This window comes from Epinephelus lanceolatus, chromosome 10 (genome assembly GCF_041903045.1).
Source record: "Epinephelus lanceolatus isolate andai-2023 chromosome 10, ASM4190304v1, whole genome shotgun sequence".
NCBI lineage: Eukaryota > Metazoa > Chordata > Actinopteri > Perciformes > Serranidae > Epinephelus > Epinephelus lanceolatus.
In genome coordinates, this window is record NC_135743.1 from 23,146,145 (window position 1) to 23,164,178 (window position 18,034).

The 18,034-nt window shown below is 40.6% G+C and overlaps 1 protein-coding gene across 2 annotated transcripts; it reads left to right on the forward strand.

Annotated features, from left to right (window-relative positions):
• Positions 1-692: 692 nt before the first annotated feature.
• tax1bp1b (Tax1 (human T-cell leukemia virus type I) binding protein 1b) lies at positions 693-17,979 on the forward strand. 2 transcript variants are annotated; one of them, XM_078171790.1, is made up of 18 exons: positions 693-816; positions 3,401-3,594; positions 6,926-7,028; positions 7,530-7,720; positions 7,867-8,025; positions 8,974-9,122; positions 9,453-9,543; positions 10,236-10,421; positions 10,512-10,763; positions 12,321-12,491; positions 12,913-12,985; positions 13,096-13,214; positions 13,372-13,497; positions 14,057-14,143; positions 14,717-14,918; positions 15,035-15,192; positions 16,565-16,650; positions 16,932-17,979. In XM_078171790.1, the coding sequence occupies exons 2-18, from the start codon at positions 3,418-3,420 to the stop codon at positions 17,128-17,130; spliced, it is 2,529 nt and encodes an 842-aa protein (XP_078027916.1). In that variant the 5' UTR covers positions 693-816; positions 3,401-3,417; the 3' UTR covers positions 17,131-17,979. The 2 variants fall into 2 exon arrangements, with proteins under 2 accessions (XP_078027916.1, XP_033495642.2); XM_033639751.2 differs by lacking the exon at positions 14,057-14,143.
• Positions 17,980-18,034: the final 55 nt, after the last annotated feature.

Below are 18,034 nucleotides of genomic sequence, written 5' to 3' on the forward strand. Positions count from 1 at the left end.
TTAATAATACATTATAATTTCATTATGTTGATATATAAGAGCAACTGTAACGTGATCCAGGGATCTATGAAGTATTTCTGATACCTGTAGTCTCACCTAGGAAGGCACCACATTTTATGATTAAGTTGAAATTGACCTGAGACTGTGAAATCTTTATACACAAGGTGAGCAACTGGTAAAGATAACTTTTGAAAAAAAAGAAGAAAAAGTTAAAAATACACTCTTCTTTTAAAGTATAGTGGATTAGAAGTAAGTAAAGTGCAAGTCACTTAAAAATGGTTTAGTTTGTGACATTCCACAACTGCTTATAGCTTTCAGATGTTGCATGTATGTGATTTCATTTTATTGCTGAGTAGGTTTCACATCAGCTTTGGTGTATTTATACATAACAATAAAAATTGTAAGAGAACATTCAGAACGACTACAACAAATATAGTCTCTATATATGTATGGAGAATATGAAGAATGCATCCAAATTCAAAATATACCTCTAATATCATATATTCTAATACTGTAACTCACACTATAATCATAACCCTTGCTCACGTGATGTTACCCAAAAATATTATTTTCACTTGATGCTCCATTATGTCATTGGATTTTTTTTCTTCTTCTTTGTAACAGTCTGCTCTCCGAGGTTATTTTTACATGGTAAAACTTTGTCAGACGGGTGGGATTCCCAAGCAAGTCCCCTTTCCGGAAATGACGTAATGTTGTTATTATTCCAGGAAGAGGGCACGGGAAAGCACTGAACTGCGTCAACAATTGTTTTTATGATAGATTCGGATTTCAGCTGCTGTTCAACATGTCAACCGGGTAAGTTTAAGATTTATTTTAGAAATATGACCTTTAATGCCGTTGTTGTTGATATTCCCTCCGTTTGATATGTTTTTTTTTGTAGAAGCTAGCTCCAGAGACAGCATTGCTAACTGTTTACGTTAGCTAACCTTGTCCTCCAGTTCATAGCATTGCTCTCGAGTTAGCTGCTCTGTGTTTCGTCGAGGGCGTTGTAGCGTTTCTTATCTTACCCTCTGTGTTGGACTTGTTTAAGATAATATTTTCTTGGCAGTCTTAGGAACAGATGTCTCTTTGCCTAGCGGTTAACATGGTGCCTCGTCCAGTAAAGTATGTAACTACCGTTAGCTAGCTAGCTGCATGGCTAACTTATCCCGATGTGATCACTGTTTTCACATTAGGCCTCGAATGGTTGCTTGTAGTTGCCAGCTGTTAATTTCAGCCATTACCGTCTACTCTTGCCAATTTTATAATTAGCGTTGTACATTAGGGCAGGTGACTGCTGTAACGTAAGAGAACAATAGCGTTAAGCGTTTCCGATCATCATCCGAGGGGCTGTTAAGAATGTCACAGGCCCAATTACGTCGGACAAAATTATGTCAGCTGAGGCCGAAATGGAAGATCCACCCTGACTCACGTTAACCATGCGGTGTTTTAGTGTTAAGATTAGATAAAGGTCCGTTGTATCAAGAACAGTCTTCTCTGCTGTCATCTAATTTCACGGTATTTAACATGAATAGACCTAAAAATAAAGTGGCCCAAAAGGCAATTAAAATGTATAACAGGCTGATACTACTTTCGGTACTTAAAGTAAAGTGATCTTCCCAAACAGTGACTCAAATAAAAATAGATGTCAGCCATTATAATAAGTAGAGGTCTTAATGTATCAGGTGTAAAGTGGAAAACTAAGTTAAGCTTCATCATCAAAGTCATTTTCTTACCTTAAAGGATAACAGTTAAGCATAAAAAGGCACCTCCAGTGACAACATTTATACAATAAAATAATTTGTGAACAACAGAATCAAATTAAGAGTTATTGTTCACAAAATTAAGCTAGTATTGAATTAACAATACAGGCTGGGGGATTTAAAGAGTAAGCATCAGTTTTATTTTCAAAACCTAGAAAAGCGAAACTAAGAGAGATAAGAAAGATAAATACTTTTTAGTTAAAAAAAAAGCACTGGACAGTTATAAGGTATTTCTGCTGTATTTGTTGAAATTAGATAGGTATTGTTTCCGTTTGGAAAAGGTTTTCACTTTTGCATTTGAGGAAAGACGTTATCACCATATCCAGAGGACACAGTATCATATAATCCTTTACATGCCTGTTGGTGTTATCAGTGTAACTGTGTGTCAGCAATCATTGGTGAATATATGAACTTATTTAAAAGGCCATTGAAAGGTGTATTTAACTAATGACCGGGCCCCATACTACTTAGAGTGTTACTGATAAGTTCGGCTTTTATGGACGTAGCTAAAGTATCATTGACCTGTTGCATTGTTTGTCCATACTGTGTTGAAAATGAAAGGTCATGGCTTGTCCTGTAAACTTGGGTGTCATGGTTATTGCTTGGGTTTTCAAATTACAGTTTCGCTGGTCATATGAGAGCAAACGTCTGGTGGCAAACTTGGAATTTTTTTGACTTAACATCTTGACATAGATTTTCCGACAGTCCTTGTGAGACAGATGAGTGTCATGGGAGGGGAGGGGCACATGTCCATTAGCCCAGTAGTCTACAGTCTGACACACCACATGCCACATTTATACATTTGTTAAAAAATGTAGATTTGCAATTTGCCTGTTGTTGATAACTTTCTTCATATCAAACATTTCCTCAGTTGGGACAGAGTTGCATTTACTTCAAACACGTCATCTGTTTTTTGCTGATTAAGCAAGAGCATCACGCACAAACATCAAAAACAAAATTGGTGGCGTGTAACTTTCAGAAGATACTTATTTCATGAACAAATCTATTTAAGGGTTAAACAGATTATCTTCAATATGAGGACAATCAGAAATAACTCTTGTATTATTGTATAAGACATGATCTTGCATTGTCACCAGCAGACATCTGTTTACTGGAAATACTAAAAAAATAATCTTTTACCCAGATGATCTGATTAAAGATAGGAATGTCCATGCACTGTTTGATGTTGCTTGAAGGCTTCAGTGATGGCTTAGCAGATTGCCTGTGTTTGAGTCTAATGAGAGACTATAGCAGACTGGGATGGCAAATGATGAGACAAACATTTTGATGTGGGTCTGAATTAAAATAAAAATTACTGAATAGTGATTATATTTGTTGTCTGACTATCAAGTGGTTAGCCTAAGTAAATTGAGGATGTTCCCACTTGAAAACGTATGCTAATAGCTGCGTTATATAGATATGGTTCAAATTGTTTTAACTCTCAAATCGACAATTGATTGGATGAATTGACATTTTATTCAGTAACAATATAGTAATTGTAGGATTCTCAGTGTAAGATCAGTTTCAGTGTGTGGAGAACTGGGTTCCCTCTTCACTTTATCTCATTCACAGTTGTTTGTTTCTGTGGTTGTCGGCGTGTAATCATATGTTGTGTTGCTTGTCTTCTTTGTGTGTAGCCACTGCTGAGTGATTTATGGAACTGTTCCTGGACGGGACTTTGTTGAGCAACAACATGGACACGTCAAACTTTGCCCACGTCATCTTCCAGAACGTGGGGAAGAGTTACCTGCCCCATGCTGCACTGGAGTGTCACTATACCCTGACACAGTTCATCAAACCACATCCAAAGGACTGGGTTGGCATATTCAAGGTGAATAACCCTCTTCAGTGTATTAGCAAAGCGTTTGAAGAACACACAAGAAATGTTATGATTATCAGTAGTTGTCAACCACAGCTGAGGAGACAACCTTGCAGGACGTGAAACCTATGATCAGAATAGTCACTCTGACTCTTACTCGCATTGGACTCACTTCTATAGGGAATTAAAAAATGAAAATAAACAGTCTCCCATTTTATGGGAATTCCCTAAAATTCCTTCAGGTCCCCAGACCACTGATTGAGAATCACTGAACTAGAGCATATCGTGTATGATGTGCTGGGAGGTAAACCTCTAACATACTGCATGAAAACTCCTGGTGTACAAGGGAGCAATGACACTGTGACTGTCTAAACATGACTTAAAATCCACTAGTATGTGCCAGTAAACCTTGCAGCTATGATTCAGGATTTAAATTTTGCAGAAATTGCAGGACTGACATTTTCGTAAAAAGGTGAAAACAAAATATTCATTCAGTGGTGATAAAAACGGAGAGATTGTTAAGTGCAGCTATTGTTGTATTTATTTGGAAAATTAGCTTGGAAGAGGGAATGGAGCGTTCCGACCCCGACACCACACACTTCAGTGTCCCACATGGATCTTGTTATAGGAGCACATTAAATCCAATACAGTGGCAGTAATTTATTTTAGCCTCATCTGTAGTGAATCGTGGATGTACACAGAAGCATATGTCTCCGAGCTCTTCGAGGCTAACATGCTTTTTATCTTCCGGAGATGAGACGGGAGCTGGAATTAAATCACACCAGTTCAAAAAAATCAAACTAACGGCTCTCTCTTGTTGTGTTGCACACATGTGCTTCTAGTGTTCAGAGTCAGAGATATTCTTGCATCATGCCCTTGTTCTTCTAGCATACTGTAATGCCATTAAGCCAGCCAAGACAAATTGTTACAGTTTTGCTGAACATGAGACATTTAAATTGTTCATATTTTTGTAATATTGATGGAAGCCATATATTTATTCTCTGTCTGAAAAATGTATATCAGTGATTAATATGCTCACTGGGTGCTATTCATGATCGTGGATTTGAGAAATGGATATATACAGATGTTTTTTGTGAAGTCTCACAGAGGAATGAGGTCATTTTAGGCTACTGGAGGTGGATCAGCTAATGTCTGGAGGCTGTTTAAATCCTGGATTCAGCACTCTGTTGAAGCTGGATGCCACATCACATTGTGTTTGGCCTCAAGCTAGGCACCAACCAGCAGCATAGATCTTAAAATCACTAATTTCTTGAGCCTCTAAAACACAGAGCTGAGCTGGAAAAGGCTGAGGGCAGGATCGTAAATTGTGTAAATGTTCCTGGCAGTGCTGACAGATGAGATGTTCGGTGCCAAGTTCTTGCGTTTGTTTGCATTGAGATAACCTGGATACGCTGTGCATCAGTGTTAGCTCCTTAACACACAATTAGTTGCTATTGGCTCCCGGTCAAACAGAGCAAATCCCGTTTTAAATTGTTTAGTGCACTACTACTTTCTAGTTGTTTTTTTTTTTAACTATTTGAAATGAATAGTGCGTGTTCCAGGTTTGTCTAAGTGTCGCGGCTAGACTAGAAAATGTTCTGTGGTTCAGTCATTTGAAACTTGTCAGCACCGCTATCAGTAATTTGGTTCAAAGAATTCTGAGTTTGAAGAATTATGACTAAAATGAAGAAATACCCCCACATTTTTGATTTATGCTTTCACATGTCAACCTAAAATAATTTACAAATGTTTAAATTATGCACTTTTGCTTGACAAGTCAAACAAACTAAATGTGCTATTGGTGATAAATAAAAGGGAGACAGGTTCTTGTTTGCACAGGGACAAAAGCAGCCTTTGGCCCTTTTGATGTTGGAACATTTACCATTTGCAAGCTGTTCTGGGCTTCATGGAGGAATGTTGTTGGGACAGGTTGTCACAGTGGCCTAGGAGAAAGCAAGCACTGCTTTATAATTAACCTGTCTTCAAGCACAACCTCTCCCTGTGATTCATGAAGAACTTGCTCCCTGAATTTATACAGTCTGACTGGCACATAGACAATACATTACCTCCTGCAGCAGCATTGCCACTGGCTTCTGTTAGCTTTCCTGCAGAGGTATGACTTTGCTGGAATGCTGGTGAAATTCATGTTTAAACTAAAGTACATTTGGTGCACTCTGTGGTAACATTTTGTAACTGCTTGTATGTTTGGAGATTTTACTCTTGCAGTGTTACCTTGCCTGTGTTATTGCTCCAGTTACCAGTCCAGTTTTTTATGGTGGCTCTACACTGTCTCTACATCCTCTCCTCTTATTTACACACATTGCAGACCAGTGTGTTGTAAGTGAAAGAGTTCCTCTCAGAGTTTTTACCCACCACCACCTCTGCTGCTCTAATGAGTGGACTGGTAAGGGCTAGCCTTCAGTAATGACACTCTCTAACTAGGTGCATGTTTTAACTGCTTCCTGTTCTTTACTGCTGGAGGCTGGAACTGCACTGGCAACAATTGGGGGTTTTGGAGCACCGTGGCCTTCTATCTCTGGCTCTGACAAACACTCGCAGTATTGTAGCTGTAGACTGTTTGTTCACACGTAAGAAAATAAGCTGCCCAGGCATTTAAAAAAGCCTGTATACATCAAAGCTACATCCGCAACAGTATATATTTAACCAAGACCTGCCTGCATGAATATTTAAATTGTAATTTTTGTTAAAAAAACAACACTTTCAAGACTTAATCTATGTTCTGTGGTAGAGGCTGTGTAAGAGGCTGGTTTGGCAGGGTTTGTTGTGGATGCGGGTGTGTGCCTGAGTGTGCACACCGAGAGCCAGCCAGCCTGATGTGACTCTGATTTTGTTTGACAGTTTTATGGCACCAGGCTGAAGTTATGGATGTATTTTCTGTACTCCCCCTCATCAGCCATCAGTTAACAACACATAAAATACGTATAATTACATTTTGGTTTTCATTTTCAAGTCACCTATGTATAAAATTTTCACCTATTTTCCCCTTCCTGTTAGAAGTGAGTTGTAGCTGCGTTTCCACAGTTCGGCTTGTTCATGACAAGGGCCGGGCCACATGCACGTGGTGACCAGGAGTTTCACTGGTTTACAGAAATGGTCATTTTTTTCTAGGAAAGAAAAAAAATCACAGTAGGCATTGGGCTTACGCTATCATCCCAGCACAGATTGAAAACCCCATGATGACTGTAATAAACCAGATTGAGATATTTTGGAAGTGGCACTGTGTGGATTCTAGGAAGTCTCCTTGTTAATCCTCCATTGTTATTATCTTGCACTGATGTGGTGAGAGCGTCTGGTTGAATGGATTCCCCACAATGTCTCACAGGTTGGTTGGAGCACAGCGAGGGACTATTACACATTCTTGTGGTCGCCTCTGCCTGAGAACTATGTGGAAGGCACCGCAGTCAACCGAACAGTGGTGTTTCAGGGTAAGATCATACCATAGTTTTATATAACTTTGACACCTTTTAATAACCGCATATCAGAGGGCTGCTCGGAGGATTGTTAAAACTTTAATACTGAATCAGTGGGTAGAGTTAAATGAGAACATTTCCCCACAGGTCTCTGTTCTGGTGTTAAAAGACATTTCAGTTTATGTGTTTTTTTATTTTAATACTATTTTTTTATAAAGTAATAGTGAGTGACATGACGGGGAGAGAGACATTTCTTATTTGCCGTTTCGATTCAAACCCACAACATCACAGATGCGTAGTCTATGATCCAGAACACTACACCACTACGGTACTTTTTTCAGTTTTACACACACTTATCCCAAAATTATAACTGCACTTTTTTGTAATAACTACGGCATAAGTGTGCAGTTAAAGAGAAGCTGAGGACTGAGGTGAGTTTAGGGTTTTGGAGGGATGTCTTTGCTTCTCTGTACTGCTGTGCGCTGAGTTCACTGACTGGATGTCGTCCTTCCCTAGGATATTATGTGCCCAACGACGATGCCGAGTTCTACCAGTTCTGTTATGTGACCCACAAAGGGGAGATCAGAGGAGCCAGCACGCCATTCCAGTTTCGTGCCAACAGCCCTTCAGAGGACGAGCTGCTGACTGTGGAGGATGAATGCAATTCAGACATCCTGGTGGTCACCACCAAGGCTGGCTTCCTTGAGGTATAATATGCCACCGCAGTGCTACTCAATACTTTGGCTGTCACATGCGGAACAGCTATTTAAATCTCTGAGTTCATATTAGCCATTATTAGTATGGCGGTGTACTTTGTTACCAAACACCTCAAAAAATGTATCTTTCTGTGCAGCAAAAGATGGAGGAAGTCCAGAGAGAGAAAGAGGAGCTGGTCAAAAACATGGCCCTCCTGAAGCAGCAGAAGGAGCAGATGGAAGCGGAGAAGGAGAGCCTGCAGAAGGAGTGTGAGCAGGAGAAAGAAACCTGTGCCCAGCTGAGAAGAGAGAGCCAAGTAAGAATGAACTGAGTCAGTTTCTGTGGGCATGTAGGAGTGCCAGCTGTAAGGAGGGGAGAAAAATGTTTGTTGCTGTTGTAAAAGTTTTGTCAGTGAAGCAAAAACACTTGTTGCTTTTTCTGCTGTTTATTACAGTTGTTTTTGGTTGTTGATTTAGCAGCTCATACTGCTAAATGTGCTAAATTATATGATTGATGCTCTTTTCTTGTTCTTGTTCCAAGCACTGTTTTACATTTGGCCAAACAGTCTCTTAGCACCCCCTAGTGAAAGAGCGCAAATATGCAAAGCATCCAAACTCGTGATCCACTAAACATATAAATAACTCCCTGACAGATATGAATGTCTATATTATCAAAGTTGTAATTCAGTTTTTTTATAGTATAACATTAAGTCTTAAAAGCAGTGTTAGTAATAATTCAAATGACTGTCCTCCGCCGTAAATCTGCTGCTTTTAAAACGGCTTTCAGATGAAAACATGATTACAGATTTTGTGGCTGTTAATTTTATGACTATACTTTTATATGATTTTTTATATGGTGTGAATATAAAGATTCCAAAATTCTGCCTATAAACAAACTGTAAAAAAAAAAAATCATTTCCCTTTGCTTTTTTTGATGTCATTTTTTTATGTTTGAAAACTTTGAACGGAGGCCTAATGTTCATCTAAATTTAGACTTGCAATTCTAAGACAATAAACTTTATGCTTTGCACACGTTTTCTACGTGCATTGAGTCAAAGAAGATTTTAATCCATCTAGATTTATGTATATCTGGGCACAAATTGTTATTGTTATTATTTATTTTATAAAAGCGAATGATTAATTAATTCAGTAATTCTTAGATCATGCACATTACCAAACTGAAGTATTCGTCTTCCGTATTTTATTTAGTCTTTTGTCTTTTTTAATTCCACTTCTTTTACCCAGTACATTTTATTGTCTCCCAGGAGGTGCAGAATTCATCCCAGGCTCTGCTAGAGGAGAAAGAGGAAGTGAAGAGGAGGCTGGAGGAGGCCACAGCCAGAGTTATACAGCTGGAGGAGGATCTGATTGGAGTCACCCAGAAGGGCCTACAAAAGGAAACTGAGCTGGACAGGTGAGATCAGGATGGAGGGGTTGTTGCAGATTCAACTTAATTGCAGGGTTTTTGGATACGTGCATGCTTACTTATATGATCATCACATTTCCGTATTATGTATATATATATGTATAACCTACAGGTAGGTCAAGTAGGGAGAAAGTAGCTTGTGACGGTTTCATATTTTTTGCCTGGAGCTTTTTTTTTTTAATGGTGCATAAAAACAGTGTTAAACCATAGACCATACTCTGTTGTCACTAATGAATTATTCCAAACAGCACATGTGAATATAGACGCTGTGATCAGTGATACAGTTCGTGACTAACAACTTTATGACCATTTCCTTAGTCTCAAGGACAGAGTGAAGAAAATCTCAGCGGAGAAGGAGGCACTCGAATCTTATCTCAAGAATGAGAAAGATGAGAAGGAACTGTACAAGGTAACTTGTGTGCAGTATTTAATATGTTTCTTCACATAAAGATTAAAAACAAGGTCATTGTTCAGGTGGGAAGCAGCTAATTACTTACATGTAATCATAATGCCAGTGGGGCAGACGTTGCAGTGATTCAGTTCACTGCTGTGTCAGTGACAGTTTTACAACCTGTACAGTTAGCATTTTTTATTATATTAGAGTCCCCTAAATTGGAGGTCCAGTTCATTGGCTTTTCCTGTTACTGTTTTTCACTTTTTACTACTGCGATTATTCTGTACGCTCATGCCCAAACATTTAGTCTAAACAGGGCATGCCTTATTCTGTCTTCTTCTGGTCCGTCTGGTGTTTCTGTGCCTTTGTTGTGGTCAGCACCGCACAGGAACTGGGAGTGCCACATAGTGTAGTGTCGCCATGGAAATTGAGCCAAAAGCCCATACCTAATTTAACTTGCACCATCACACTGGGGCTGCTGCATGAGGAAAACTTTATGGGCCTATCTCAATCTCTGTTTTGTAATTGAGGTCATGCAACATTTATTTTAATAGTCATATGCTCTTTGGTACATGATCGTGATTGGTGTTGTATAAATGAGGCAAACGCCAAGGACCTTATGTTTTATAACTTCTCGTGTGTTTTATAACTTCTTCTGTGTGCGTGTGTGGGCATGTGTTTGCATCTGTGTGTGTGTGTCTGCTCAGATTCACCTGAAAAACCGGGAGCTGGAGAACACTAAGCTGAGTGCAGAGCTGCAGATGCTGAAGTCTGTGGATGTGAACAAGGAAAACACCATTGCCCAGTTTAAAGAGGAGGTGGGACGCCTGCAGACGTGCCTCACTGAGAAGGAGAAACAGTACAGAGAGATCCTGGCCAAAGTTCCCCCCTTGGTACAAAAAAATGTTTTAAAATTTAAAAAATGGTGACCTTATGGAAATAAAAAAAAAACCCGTCACCTAACATGTGTTTGTTTCTGGCAGGGAGATATTAAGGCCCTGAAGGAGCAGCTGCGGCAGAAGGAAGAGCAGCTCCAGGCCAACCAGCAGCAGTCCGCCTTGTTAGCAGCTGAGCTGAGGGACGCCGCCAGCACCCGCGACCGTACCATGTCTGAACTCTACCACATGAAGCTGGAGGCCGATGCCCTTCGCCAGGCCAAGGCTGAAGCTCAGGCCCAGTGTGTCCGCCTGGAGCGCCTGGTGGAGCAGATGAAGGCAGAGGCTAAGAAGGAAGCTGTAAGGCTGATAACCAATCTGCTTACAATGATAGATGATAGATGATATGCGAGTGTAGAAAACCTCTAATATTCTGTGAGAGTAGCAATTAGAAATTTTTATTTTTATTTTTAGTTCCTGTCCTGTCATTAATTTAACCTTTAAAAACTCATCTCTGTTTATCAGAATTACATATTTAGAAGTTTTTTCATGAGAAAAAATCCCTTCATACCCTGAAATAGCTTAGATGTTACTCTACACCTTTGCATCATTTCTTATCTGTGGATCTATTATTTGCTAATTACTCCACACCTCTTTCTCCATCTGCAGCTTGCCTGCAGCATACCTGACTTTGCTTATGGCTCTCTACAAAGTTAGAAACATAACAGTAACAGAGAACATGATCTTTGGTTTGACTGCATTATCAAGCAGCTAAGAATGTCTAATGTTAGATAAACCTTGTTCCTGGTCGCCAGCTCTGATGGGTTGAAGTGAGAGTGAAAATGAAATTTAGCTTGCAATGTACAGATACCTAGCTACATGAGATTGATTCCTTGGATATGTGACATGTGAAATCCTGGCATTCTGTATCTGTGTTTTTGAGTCTGTTATTGGAACACTACGGTTCTAAGGGGTAAAGCATAGCAGTATAGACTGACAGTAAACAGTGTTTTTACATGTACAGTTGCCATTACAATCGCTGCTGCAGGCTAACTTCCATATAAACTTTTCGTATTCACAAACCAACTGCTGCAAGTCACAGACTCACTGAGACGAGGTTTTGCAGTAATGACCAAACGAGCAGTGGAGTAGTAACGTTAGGTTTTCAAATAAGCGATCTGTTACTTTTAAAATATCACAATAACTGTTATTTCCCTGATTCATCTGTTTCCATTAATTGCATGTTTGTTGAACATGATGTGCTCTAGCTGCTGCTGAAAAACAATTTAGAGCCTCTGCTCAGCGGACAGCTGAGAGGCATAGAGAGACTGTAGGGATAAATGGCATGCAGATCAGCATACTTAACATCTTACTTTGTGAATTAAGGATTTATTTTAACCTCATTGAAACAGTGGACTAAGTAACTAGATGACTAACAGGACTAAGACAGTTTTGGTGAGTTTTATTTTGTTTCTGTCAAGTTTGAATGAAGTGTGTTTTACAGTTAGTTAACAAGACAATCAAGCTAACGTTATAGTTTGTATAGTCTGTCGTAAGTATGCTACTTTTTGCTAAAGGCAGTGAAAAGGTTACTGGTAGGAAGAGCAAAATAATGGAAACAGAAACAAAAAGGGTTTTATTGGTTCTGCCTTTCAGGGGGGCTGTAATTCTTTCTGTAGTTCCACATAGCTCCACATTAGAACAGCTTTTTATTGATCGCCACCATTTTACTAAAGAATCATTTGATAGCATCCCTTACAAGTGCTGGCAGACATTGTAGATGATCAATCATAATCATTTAGGTTCTATTAATAAGGGATTCCTTTCTATCTCTACAGCTTCACAGTGGTCCCTGCAGTTTGCCCATTCACATGTTTAATACTAATCTGTTTTTTTTGTCATATTTGTCATCACAAGGCCAAAGCAGAAGAAGAAGCTGCTGCAGACCCAGCTGTTGTAGCAGAGCTGCAGAGAGAGGTGGAGGACCTGAAGCTGCGGCTGCACATGGCTGCAGAACACTACAAGGAGAAATACAAAGAATGTCAGCGACTGCAAAAACAAGTGCTTAGATTCTCTGATCAGCAAGGGGTGAGTCCCAACAGACACCAGCTGACATACTGTGTACCTGTGAAAGAACAGAACTTAGATTTCTGTGACAGCGTGTCATCCTGTCACATCCCTCTGAGGTTAAAGATCCTTTGGCCACTCTTCAGTCTGTGTTGCTAATCACTTGACTGGAATGAATTTCACCCTGAGATTCATCTTTGTCAGCATTCAGTTAGCTAGTTTAAGATGCTTTTACATGTACATTTTCATGTGTTTTTATAAAATGAATATGCAAAGCTTATTATCTACAAAAAAACGTGAAATTGTTTAATTTAATGATTGTTTTCAGTGGCATACTTGGTGTCCACTGATCCTGTGTGTATCAGTTTAGTTTCTTTTAGTTGTTTCTGTCTTCCAGTTGCATTTAGAGCTAATTTTCAACGTGTTTTTTGTCTGTCTTCAGGATCTGAAGAGAAGCTCAGCACAAGAGGCCTCAACAATCCCTCCATCAGTGAGTCCAGACACATCAGTGCCAGGTGAGTTATATCTACCTGTGCCAAAGTGTAAGTCATGAAATGAGTAATTGCATTTAAAACTGCCGTTGTGCTTTGCCAAGCTGTCTGACTTGCCTTCATTGTCTTTTCAGGGAGTCCAGGTTCTGCTGATCCAATGCTGGAGGCCATCATCCAGGAGAAGCTGAAAGGCATCAGCAGAGAGGCATCTGACAGGAATGACAAGTACAGGAAATGCAAGCAAATGTTGGCGGTAAGAAACGGATTACTTGCATCCTTTTATTGCTCATGTGCCCCCAAATTAGATGTTTAAACCAAGTTGTCAAAGACTCATGCTCTATAAAATGATTACATTCAGTATGTGCTCTTTGGATTGTAAAACACTTCATTGTTGTCTGACTGCTCTTCAGGAGGAGAAGGAGCGTAGCTGCATGTTTGCTGATGAGCTGGCTAAGATGGAGGTGAAATTTAAGGAACAACTGAAGTTGAATGAGAACATGAAACTGCAGTTGGCAGCAGAGGAGGATCGCTACAAGGTCAGTTCATCCTACAGTCTGTTCAGAGTACAGACACTTAGCACTGCGGTCAGGCTGTTCGCTGCCAGTGATGCTGTGTTGGTCTGTCTTTGGACACTTACTGTGTTTTAATGCTGGGTATGGCTGGTCTAGCTCAGGAATGGAGCCTTTGATGCTATCTCTCCCCTTGAAGACAGCCGCTCTGACAGTGTTGTTTATGAGCAGGCCTATCTGTGAGACGACATTTTACTGCTGTTTATGTCAGACTCTGGAGAAAAGCAAAGCTTGGCTCTGAGGAGTCATCTCCAGTTGCCTGGCTAATGCTGTGCTTGGCTCAGGTCAGGCGGATATTTGCTTAGTGTCTCGGAGGAATTCAAACAGGTTGTTTTGCTTTGAGTGGTACTGTACATAAATCAGTCCTCTGCAAAGGGAAGCCTTTTATGGCTGTGATCAATTAATGTCACGCACTGAGGCCTGAGAGTATTTCAATGATGCAGTTTTCAATCAGCAGCACGTGTCAGATGTTTAAGGATTGAAATTGTCACTTTATTCTTCTGTTTTTGTGTTTTGTTTACTTCAGAGCCAGGTAGCTGAGAAGGGACGGGAGGTGAAGGAGCTGAAGGACACACTAGCACTTGTTGTGAAGGAGAAGGAAAAAGTGGAGGGGGTTAGTGGCAGCTTTCATTTTCTCTTTTATGGACTTCTTCCACCCTTAAAATTCCTTGAAAAGTGCCATTCCCTTGCCATTTTCCCTCTCCCAATCTGGTCTGTTTTTAATATGCCTCTAATTGTAGAAGCAAAGTAAATGAGTTCTTATTTTCCATTCCATTACTTTGGACCACAGCAAGGTCCTCACTGGCCTAAAATATTGCTTCGAGGTAATGCTGTTACAGCTAAGAGGAGCAGAATGACCCAATTTGAGGTTTAGACTGTAAATTAAATTGGCGTCTGCAGCTAACATCAATAAAACGCAGCGTCACAAACCCTTTGAAAATGAGAAGAGTTTCTCTTTTAATGAAGGCACTAATTAAACTGTTTGTGTGAGCGAGAGAAAAAGCAAGAACTCACAGCTCAGGAGCTCCTGTGTGGTTGTAAGCTGTGATATATTGCTTGCCTTGACAGACCGGGAGGTAGATGGAGATGAAATCAGATATTTAGCTCTTGAGAAAACATTTTTAATTCTAACATTGGTCTTTGTTGTTGTAAAAAAATTCTTTAAATTCTGCTGTTTCCTGCCCAGGAGCTCCAGAAGAGCAGCGGCAGCAGGAAGGGAGATCAGGGGACCAGTGAGAAAACCAGCTTGGAGAGTATCCAGTCCAGTGTGCCTTTATTCCTGCAGTACCCTGTCCCTTACACCCAGGATGCCCCCACCCCTTTGCTGGTCTCTCAGAGCCCCAGCAAGCTGCATTTTGGGAACCCTTACTCCATCTCAGACTCAAAAGGTTGATTTCCCTTTCAGATAAATTCACATTACTTTGTTGAAAATTCTCTAGTAGTAACTGCAGAAATGATTTACTTGTATTTACAGTATCTTTGTCTCTGAATCCCCTCCCCACAGATGAGGAAGATGAGGAGTTCTCAGATGACCAGCTGCTGAGGCTGCCCCCTGTGGGCCCGCCCTCCTGGGACAGCAATGTGGTGTGTATCCAACCCACTCGCAACCACAGCCGGCCAGAGGGCCACGAGGAGTCAGAGGAAAAGCAAAACAACAACAATGTAAGCCTCTCAGACTGTGCTGTCTGTATTTCTCCCATGTGCAGTATGCAGTTAAATACTTACGACTGACTTCTTTTTCTCCTCTGTGTTAAAACAGGGGTAGGTAGTTTTTGGTAAAAGAAAACAAATGCAGCTCTCCTCCTGCAGCCCCTCCCTCTTTTTCCGAAGCCCCGCCCACCAGATGAGCACTGGCACATGCATGCACTTCACACATTTCAATTGTGATCATGATCCTGATGCCGTTCTGTCGTGGCAATTCTGTGAGATTCTATTTTCTTAGCAAACTTTTGGGCCTGTAAATCCCTTTGAGATCGCATACTGTGATTTAAGGCTCTAGCTAATGTTAGCTGCATAAAGGTGAACTTAGATTAGCCGCAGGTGTGAGCCTTTGGCTTCTGCTAGCATAAGACATTTCCTCTCCATCTCTAAAACGCGTTGCTGATATTGACTAATTTTTGTTTTGTTTATTGTCAGACATTCTTTTCGACTCTCTTTTTGATACGTCAGTCTTCCTTTGTTTTGTGGTTGCTTTGCAGTGTAGCCAGTTTTTGCCAATGCTGGAATAGTAGCTTTTACTGTGGGATTCTCTGCCATTAAATCAGGTTTTCACCATCTGAAGGGACGTGTACATGCATCTGCATTTGTAAAATAGACAATAGGAAGGTTCTGTCACAGGCTAGATTTTCTAAATCTTAGGACGCATTCACACTGGCGCTTTTTAGTCCACTTTAAATGAACCCTGGTCCGCTTCCACAGATAGTTCGGTTCATTTGGAGTGGTGTGAACGCTCATTCGAACTCTGGTGCGGACCAAACGAGTGAACCCTGGTCCGCTTGAAAACTGGGGTCTCGGTTCACTTGCAACTGAACCCTGGTGCGGTTTGCTTACAGTGGGAAATGCGAACCAAAGAGAGGAAGTGACGTAGAGTGCAGTGCAGTGCATTTTGGTGTTTGGTGTCTTTGTGGTGACGAAGCCGGCTGAAGGAGATGGATTTCCGTTTCCGGTCCTGGCCAATCGATGAGGTGGATTTTCTTCTTCTTCGTGCTTTTTTTCTTCCTTGTCAGTGGTCATTTCGGGCAATACCGCCGCTTTAAAAAGTACAGTGTGAAAGCGAACCGAACCAAATGAAAGTATGAAATTTTTTGGCATTCCCCGCCCAATTGAACCAAGTCCCCCGGACTATCCTGGTGTGAATGCACCCTTAAAAACAGAGCCAAGAGGAGGTGCAGAGGTCTAGTTTTCTCTCAGGCCACTTGAATTACTATATGCTGAATGGTTATTGTCCAATTTTTGCCCAGTGATGCCATAAAAGAAATCCTCCCCAGCTTTAGATATTCACAAATGTTCACAAATCATAAACTTTCTGTTTCAGGGTAATACCAACGAACAGCCCGCAGCAACTGAAACTCACAGCCCATTTGTGAATGATGGACAAACCGCCTTCTGCTTTGATCCCAGGTAACACACCCTCAGATGCTCAAACACCCATAAATGCCATCCAAGTTTGCTGCACCCTACATTTTCTAAACCTGTGCATTGTAACATGTGTAAAGTGTTTGTTCTGCTGCACAGCCCCCCTTTTGTTGGTATTAGTCAAGCAGCAGGCCACCCACGTCGCATCAGACAGATGCTCTTTATTAGCCCGTGCTTCTGGTTTGCCCACATCATCACTGCACTGCTCATAAACGTGAGCTTTCTCTCCCTGCCTTTTTCTTCTTCTGTCCTCTCCCCGTGCGCAGCATGGACATGAAGAGATGTCCACTGTGTGAGGTCATCTTCCCACCCAACTATGACCAGAGCAAGTTTGAGGAGCACGTGGAGAGCCACTGGAAAATCTGCCCCATGTGCAGCGAGCAGTTCCCGCTGGACTGCGACCAGAAGGTGTTTGAGAATCACGTGCTCACTCACTTTGACGGCCACCCACTCAACTTCGACTAGAGAAAAAGAAAATCAGCACATCCGGTCTGCCTACTTCCTGTCGCCACTGAAATAAATCACTCTGCACTCTTTTCTGCATGTAATGGTGTGAAGATCCACTCTTTAGGACTATACCGACTTTCGCTTTGTTACTTCAACGTAGAGAAACACTTTGAAGTGATGTGACATTTTGAAATGACATTCTAATTCAGTGTATATGGCAGGGCTACTGAATCAACCTTTTTTTTATAGGTGAAAGATTTCCCTTCATTTGGATTTTAAGAATGACTTAGGGGGATAAGACTGTTGTACATATATATACCAACTTCAAATTGACTTGGCTCACACAGATCTGTCAGACTACAGGATGTAACGAATCAGGGAAAGAGATAAGTGTTTACCAAACTTACATTTAAAACATCCAACCAAATGGTTCCCCCCTTAAACATCACTGTACAAGTCATTTGCTCATTCTTTATAGAAAGCAGCCTTGGTGCACTATATGCAGTCAGGGAGAACTCTTCAGTGATAACATTAAGACATGATAATACAGTATATCATCAGATCATCTATTTTAGAATAATTAAAGCCAATGATATCGTGAAAGCCTTGATACTTTGTGTATGATATAGATTTGTTTTATGTTAGGTTTCCTTTGTTTTGATTTCAAATATTTAATTGGGTTTTTGTGTCAGACTCCTTAAGAACCGTCATATCATCAGCTTATCAGTGCATGCTGAGCTTATGTTAATTTCCTTCCTTTGTTCTTCTCTTTTACAGTAATAAGTTATTTCAGTCATAGAAATGTTTCATTTATTAAGTGAGTTTCATGTAACTAATACGAACTAATAAAGTCTGTTTGAATCTGAATCGTGTCCATGTGCAGTCAATAACACAGGAGTCGAGGCACACGTCAGAGGAATTT

Coding starts and splice junctions, on each gene's coding strand:
- tax1bp1b (XM_078171790.1), top strand. CDS start 3,418: ATGGAACTGTTCCTGGACGGGACTTTGTTGAGCAACAACATGGACACG. Junction 7,721..7,866: donor CCAAGGCTGGCTTCCTTGAG/GTATAATATGCC, acceptor CTTTCTGTGCAG/CAAAAGATGGAGGAAGTCCA. Junction 8,026..8,973: donor AGCTGAGAAGAGAGAGCCAA/GTAAGAATGAAC, acceptor ATTGTCTCCCAG/GAGGTGCAGAATTCATCCCA.